At 41.6% G+C, this 8197-nt stretch overlaps 1 protein-coding gene across 1 annotated transcript in view; it reads right to left on the reverse strand.

Moving 5' to 3' along the window:
- Positions 1–507: 507 nt before the first annotated feature.
- Positions 508–8197, reverse strand: part of RYBP (RING1 and YY1 binding protein) — a 76698-nt gene continuing 69008 nt past the window's right edge. The window contains exons 3-5 of the mRNA XM_029242539.1: positions 5188–5364; positions 4995–5093; positions 508–4555 (exon numbers count right to left, since the gene is read on the reverse strand). Of these exons, the coding sequence (XP_029098372.1) occupies positions 4303–4555; positions 4995–5093; positions 5188–5364 (529 nt within the window). The 3' untranslated portion in view covers positions 508–4302. The remainder of the gene's footprint in view (positions 4556–4994; positions 5094–5187; positions 5365–8197) is intronic.

Here is an 8197-nt window from a genome sequence, read left to right on the forward strand (position 1 = left end):
CGAGCGCTGTTAAGTGACTTCCACATTCTTTGGAAGTGACTGTCTCAGCAGCAGTCTCCCTAGCCCCGGGCAATAAGCCGGCTTTGTTTGTGGGGCTTTTAGGTTTGACACTGCATTTCCTTTACATCAGAGTCACAATTCACCTAACTGCAGTTGGCCAGAAATGGGTTGTCTTCTGAGGGTTTTCAGTCATGCACTGAATTAATCATCGTTACCCATCATCTCCACTTCCTTCCTTAAATCACTGCAACCTACCTCAAAGGATGCATTTACAGACACTAGCTCGCTTTCTTCCAAAGTCTGGCCATTCTTTGGTTCCATTGTATTTTCTGCTGCAGCTCTGAGCCGTGCACTGAGACACCCAAATCAACCTCAGCATATGGTAAACTCAAGTTCTTGGCCTCCTGTTCTACGGGGGAATATGACACAAGTGAAGAATCTGAGTGCAAAAGTTAACTGTTTTCCTACGGGCTAAAGTCTACACAGACAAAAATAAAGATTTCAATGTAAATTTTACTATTTTATTTGTGAAAAAACTACAAGCAGAATTCATAAATAGACATTTCTATTTAAAGCAGGAAAACGATAAAGTGGCTTCTAATAACATAGTCGTGCACATGCCAGTAACAGGAATATATTAACATCTTTTATTTGCTAGACAAAGAGCAGTGTCCAATATAAATTTCCCCCAAACATTTAAGACCTGTGAATTTCTGACCAGTTCACAAAACCACCGACACTTTAGCATGAAGAAAAAAAACAAACCTAACAGACTGTCAGCTCTAAAGACGTTACAGAGCAGGAACTTCCAAAAGCGTTATACAAGCTGTCTTTCTGAGCAAATGAAAAATATAGCTCGTATAATACATTAACAAAAATTCACAAGGTAAGATTATGTTTTGACATACTTAACAAGCATTCTCTATTTGTCTCCAACAAACAAAGCTAAGGAAATAATGTAACCATCTTTACACAGTAAATTAAGGTTACAAGTCATACACAAGAACAGAACTGCTTGCGCATTAAAAACTGTTCAGCTCCATTGTCATACTCTAAATGTTGGCTCTTAAACCATTTTCGGTTACATACAAGCAAAGGTTATTATATATTCAGCAATTAATAAATTTTCAATAATTTAAGATACGGTAGCTTAAAAAAGTAGACTGAGAATGGTCTTGATAAGGCAGGTGAAACATCTTAGTGGAACTAAACTCACAGAAGCTTCTGCCAATGTTTTGAATATCCAGATTGAAACTGAAAGATTTTGATTAAAATTTTTTGTGGGTGTCAAGATGTCTTTACCTTAATATTACTATTATTATTTTTTGAACTGCATGACTCAAGCAGAGCAGGTCAGATAAGCTCTGTGCGCGCACGCACGAGTGTGAAGGATTGTGTGGTATTAAAACAAATGGAAACTTGCAAGCGTAACACTGTGCTTTTGTTTGTTTTTATAACCTGCTTACTGTGCCGCTGAATACCAAGTATTTCTGGTCCTCTTTTAATGTGTATCTTTATCACCTACACTAGTGTTTTTACGCACTGCCTACTAATTGTAGGGCAAACTGCAAATGCAGAAAGTTACAGGAATTCCATTTCCAGAATACATGCCTGAGGGACATCATCAATTTCAGAAATTAAAAGCCTAAAGTACCTACCACCTCACTACCGTAACAGAATTACACAACAGCAGCTAAAGGATGGGCCCAAGAACATCTGATTGCTGAGAGCAGTCCCACCGTGCGCTGCAGTTTCTACCAAAATGGCCATTTCATCCTCTCACCTGTTCTAAAGCAATCCTCCCCCTTCCTTCACCCCTCCCCATTCTTTAATTTATTCTTTATCACGGAGGCAAAACTGAAAAACCAAGACATTGGCAATGACTCAATTAGCAGCCTCTGAGTAGCTGGTGAACCAGCTTTTCCCACTAATCTCGGGGTCCAATCACTTTACATGAAACTAATTTTGAAAAAGTACACAGTGTTTCTGAACAAAGTGCAAACCAACACTTAACTGGTTTCAAAAGCAGTGCAACCCACATGAGTTTGGTGACTTTTAAATTTTTTTAAAAAGTTAATTAAAAAACTTAGCAATTCCTTACACCTCTGGAAAATAAATATGGCTGACTAATTCACCCTCCCTGAGACCCTTAATAAAAGGAATATTAAAACTTTAGAAGGAATGTCTTTGCAATACCCCACTAATATTAAAATGTGGATTTAAAATTCATAGTCAAATCACTATGTATTCTATATCCTGATGCTTACAGAAAGCATCTGATTTCCTTTGGTTCATTAATAAATACTTTAAAAATGTATTTAAAAAGGTAAGTATAGCTTGCATCCCAGATAAAAGCAGTATTTTAAAAAGAGGGGGCACATTGTCCATGCATTTGAGTATAGGACCATAGCAACAAATGGCACTGCTTTATCATCTATACCTTTGAGAACAGAATTTAAACGATGGTACGTTAGTGACTAAGGAATAGTTTTAATGTAAATGTGAAAGGAGCCTTCCTGTTGGCTACTCAAATCAAGCTGTTAATTTTTCTGTTTACTTGTTGCCTCCACAGACAGAAGTCACTTCTATTCTTAAGCAAACCAGGTTTTTCACACCAAAATGTGGTGTTTCATTGCTAATCTGCTGCCCTCCCAGGAGTACCGGCAAATAAAGGAAGGTGACATCAAGTTCCCATGCTTGAAATGACTCTCAGGTCTATGAACTCTGCAGATATGAATGTAAGAGTCAAAGAGAAGACAGACCCTAAATCTAAACAAAGCAAAACAGAACATTTTTAAAATGAGGAAGGGTGGATTCATATTAGCGGTCTTTTTTTTTTCCCCCCTTTTTTTGTTTGTTTTTGCAAGACAGTTTTTAAAAAGAGAGAGTGAAAAGAATCTTTTTTAAAAGAGAGTTTTACTCAAGCCATCTTTATGTTGAGGAAGAAAAAGATCACAGGCTCGCAGGAAGTAGGAGCTTTCCCTGCAGCTCTGGCTGCCAGCACTTCAACCATTTATTCACCACTGAGTTCCTTCCCACAGCAGGGAATTGAGACATGTCTCCCAACACTGAAAAGCTCCATGTGGGGACTGGATGTACTGGTTGATAACCTTTGTTCAGTAAAACAACAAGACTACATTTTAAGAAAGAAAAAGAATTCTCACAACTGAAGGGGTAGGGTAAGGGAAACGAGGGGAAGTGAGGCAAACAAAGTTCCATTAAACAAAACACCACATGCAAAGTGGAGACAAGGATTTGCTTCTTGTATGGACGAAAAATACAGGTTACACAGTTTGAATCCTAAAACTAAGAGACAATTTATCAATTTACCTCAGACATGAGTAGAGGTCTGGAAAATGGATGGAATTCGAGTTACAGAATACCATATTTTCATGAATGCTTATGTAAGAACAGCAATGTTAACATGTAACCGTAATTTACACGAATACTTGGCATTCTGGAGCTAGTTTTGTTACTTTTGACTGATCAAAGCCCTCCCAACTAAACCACTTGTGATTTGTCAGTTATTCCATCGCAAATGCAGGCTATCTGGAGCAGTCTTTAATTTGAGATCACATTGTTTAAAAAATATATATTTTTCTATCGTCCAGTACTCTTTCGACAGATGAGAAAGTCAAGTTCCCACGTGGGTTGGAACATACTTCACGTAAGACTGATTTTAACTTAATTTCAGCACTTTCATAGAAGGGACCGTCCCAGATCTGTAACTGTTCAATGTTGTATTCACTTCACAGTGTATCAAGCACCAGCGTTGCCATGGATTGGTTTCAAATAACCCTTTATATATAATTTTATATTTATATATATATAGTTATATCAAAACTGATAGTACATAGTATAACTGGAAGAAAGAACTAAACTTAAAAGGATATGCTGAAAGGATGGAGTCTGTGAACACAATAAATAAAAGCTCCCTCCCCCTCCCACCCCACTCCCCCCCAACAAAACAAAAACAAAAACCAGTTGTAATGTACATGGAAAATTGTGCACAGCAGATTTTTTTTTTTTTATATAAAAAGTAGATTCAGGAGCACATCCAATTATAAATGATTGTTAGGAAAATCATATAAAACAATGGAATACATAAAAGTGTCAAGAGTAATCGTCAGGGTGCGAAATTCCTTGGGGGCCAGATGCCCATGGCAAGCAGAAATTATCCTGGCAGCATCACTAAGAGGTCGATGTCCACAGAAGATTCTCCAGGGGTGCAAGCGGCATGGGCAGGTGGAGGATGTGAATTTCATACCCTGATTCATAGTTTTCACAACTCCATGTGCAATTTCAGAAAGATTCATCATTTACTGCTGACATGTCGCCCTTTGGCGTGGAGGAACGGGAGGAACCCTTGTCTGTGCTCTCCGACCCCGAGCTGCTCTGGTTCTGCTGTTCTGACCCTGCACTGGAGGTCACTGTGGATGAGGAGGTCGAGGAGGAGCGAGTCTTTTCCTTAAAGTCTGTGATAATGACGGTGACGTTGCCCACAGTTACTGCCAACTGCTGTGCGGTGCTCCTGTCCACGTTTTTCAGCCGGGGCCTGAAAGCAACACCACAGGGGAAGAGCCCGTGAAATCGGCTACGGATGCAAAGGACTTCTGGCCCAACATCACCCCGCCACACACACAGACTGCAAGTCTCCGTGGCAATGAATCTAAAACGCCAGCACGGATACCAGCGCTTACTACCAAACCTGCCGACTAAGCATAGCAAGAAACGAAACCGCCAATCAGTTAGCAAAGCTTCGGACCACTGCAAAATTATGATCAATTTATCCTTCTCCTGTTTTGGACTCAGTGATATAAAAGCAGCTCATATCTATGTGCATGTACTTTGAAAGTGAACAGTCCCACCGCCCCAGCTCTTCACCCCACCCCTTCTTAGCCTACAAACCCACAGGCACAAAACCACCCCTGACTCTTGATTATGAGCAGGTGAATCAGGGCAGCGACGTGGTATTTCACTCTAGTTTCAAATACCTTGAGGTGTGATTCGTTTCACTGGTCTTTGTTGTAGCATTTGCAGACTGTATACTGTTTGCTTCGCTAGGAGGATCTTTCAGAATATCGGACTTTGGTCTAAATGGGGAGACAGAAAAAGAGGCATTTGAAAGACATCTTTGATTCACCTGCAAAATAACATAGTACTGTACTGAGTTACCGAAGAACTTACTTTGTTTTTTTGTTGGTATTTTTCTTGGTAACACTAGGACTAATTTCTTTATCTTTCTCGGGTTTCTCTTTGTCTTGCTTTTCAACCTTCTCCTTCTTCTCCTTTTTAGGGGGTGGTGGAGTGGCATACTGTTGGGCCACTTGCTGGGCCACCAGCTGAGAATTGATCCGAGGTTTTCTAAAACATTCAAGAAAAGATGTCTCATTATTTGCTTTTTAACTGTTTCTTTTATTTTAAAATTTTGGTCTCATAATTTTTAGGTATTTTATTACTGGTATCCGGCAACTCAAAGTAAATTACATGGTGTTTATTATTTCCAGATAGTATGGTTAAGTCCATAAAACTTTTCCTCTTTCAAACCCACTCTCCGTACACCCACCTTCAATGACATGAACACACGCGCTCACACGAACATACATGTCCCTGTGCAGTCAAGGCTTTCAGCCACAGTTAAAACATGACGCTGCTCCTGAGAGTGCTGAGAACACTGCTTCTTTTGAGCTGTCAAGACTATACTGACTGACAGCTTTCAAATACTTCTGCCGCAGAGGGTTAATCTCATTTTATTAAATGGACACTGGTAATCCCTTGAAAAGAGAATGAAATCAGAAGTGTGACATTCACTCCTCAATCTAATTATTCCGACTTGGTCTGCTCCCCTGCTGCTCTGTGACTGGCACAGACAACACGTATCGAGCAATAAAAGGTAACTGTGGTTCATTCCAAGGGGGTGAAGACAAAGTCACTATAAAAACATCTTAGACAAGTGATACATTCATTGTGCCATAAACCATTATGTCTGCACCAGTCTCCAACTGACACTGGCTCTTAGCACTATTGTTTACAAATTCTAAACGGTGCCAAACGCTTCTCACAGTGCATGACCATTCGGACCCAAATGGCAAAGGGAGAAAGGAAAACCTAGGCGCTATTTCTATACAATATTAATTTTCAAAGACGTTAGCATCTAGATCGACACTTACAATATAATAAATTCTCCAAGTACAAGGTAGAAAACACATATCTAAGTGGGTTATTAATGAGGTGAAGCAACGACCTGCCATGATGTAATGATCCCCTTCAGACCCCACGTCCCCCTCTGTTCCCAACGATGAAGGCACTGGCCAGAGAAAAATAACTGAACAGACAAGGTCTGCCTCATCAATGAGAGAGCCAGTGGTGGAAGAATGGAAATAGAAAAAAATTAAAAAAAAAAAAAAAAGCCTACGAAAAACAAAACAGAAGTTTCTTTCTTAAATAATTCCGCCATTTTTTTTTTTCAAGAAAACAAAAAGAGTTGCTAGGTACAGGACACGCTGGCTCCTAAATTAAGCACAGTTACTGAAGCACCTCTTGGGAGGAGGTGTGATGTGGCGAAGAAGAAATACAGGACAAGGAAGGGACAGACACCTACTCCTTGACTTCATCAAGGCCAGCCTGCTAGGGGAAGACACTGGGTTTGTTCTGAGTGTCTCAGTGCTGGCTCCACAATAGTGTGGCTTTGCAGGAAACACACCAACAAAGGAGCAATCCCAGAACAAGTTTCCTATTGGTCTCCAGCAAACACAGGCCTTGGTTACGGCGGCATACGACGAAGCCCACAACGGGTACGGTCACCTCAGGCTGGACCACAAGCAGCCTCACATGCCGCTGAGCAAGGGATTCAAAGATGTGAAGTGCCCCGAGATAAAGGGAGGAAGGTACTTAATACTCTAAACCCCCGCCCCTCAAGTGAAAGGTGAAAGGTAACATTCTTTTTTCACAGGTTCTAACAAAGGCAACAGCAGCCATTCTAACACATTCTTCTCTTTCAAAGAGGAAGTGTATCTGTTAATACTTACAGAGAAGATAATCACCACTACAAACTATTTCACAAGTATTCACAGGGAACACAAACAGACCAGCTGTCTACAGGGATTACCAAGCAGTTTAAATCAGAGTTTAAACAAACTGTCATATACTAACCAATACTCAGGTGTCAAAATGAAATAACTCAGCCAAGTGAAAACTAACTAACTAACTAAATAAAACTTTATGAAAAACTACACCTTGAGGGAGACTTTCAATTAAGCCAGTATGTGTACTTCACTGCATGTAAGTCTGACAAGAGAAGACAACTGGACCCCAGTCCAAGACCACCTGCAACAGCGAGAAGAACCAACGGCACGTGGCACACCAGATGCTTGCCCCAGAGAAACCACCCCCGGCCCCATCACCAGGCCCACCCAGTCTGAGTTAGGGGGGCCTGCCTCACTCCAGCATGTCCTACAGAGTTCTATGATGTCAGTTAGCATGCCGCACTGTAACTGTCAATCAAATGTACACTCCTGAATGGCATGACCGTGTCTTAATCAGCCTTCTCTATGGCATTCAGCACAGTACCAGGTACCCAATAAAATTACCTACTGGATGAATAAAGGATAAACGAAAATTTCAGAGAAAGACAAAGTAGGATAAGGACTGAGGAAAGGGCCCAAGCTTTGGTGATCAAGAAGTCAACTGCCAACTTTCAGGAGAGCAAGCCACACACTATCAGGGCTGCAAAGAGGAAGGAACTACAGGATGTCAGAGGAACAATCTAGAGGCAGCCAACAGGAACCCTTTTGAGAACCGTGGTGCTGAGGTAAAGGACAGCCCTGCCACTGCAGAAAGGGGTCAGCAGGGTTTGAGGATATTTCCTTGGGAACAGGAGGCTTAAATCATGTTGTACACTGAAGAGGGAGAAAGACTGAAGGCAGGCAGAAGAGAGGGGTTAGCCATGGGGCAAAGGAGAGAAAGCATACAATCAAGAAAAGCGCTGGGGGCTTCCCTGGTGGCGCAGTGGTTGAGAGTCCGCCTGCCGATGCAGGGGACGCAGGTTCGTGCCCCGGTCCGGGAAGATCTCACACGCCGCGGAGCGGCTGGGCCCGTGAGCCATGGCCGCTGAGCCTGCACGTCCAGAGCCTGTGCTCCGCAACGGGAGAGGCCACAACGGTGAGAGGCCCGCGTACCGCAAAAAAAAAAAAAAAAA

Source organism: Monodon monoceros, unplaced genomic scaffold (assembly GCF_005190385.1).
Source record: "Monodon monoceros isolate NGI ecotype Baffin Bay Population unplaced genomic scaffold, NGI_Narwhal_1 Super_Scaffold_3, whole genome shotgun sequence".
Taxonomy (NCBI): domain Eukaryota; kingdom Metazoa; phylum Chordata; class Mammalia; order Artiodactyla; family Monodontidae; genus Monodon; species Monodon monoceros.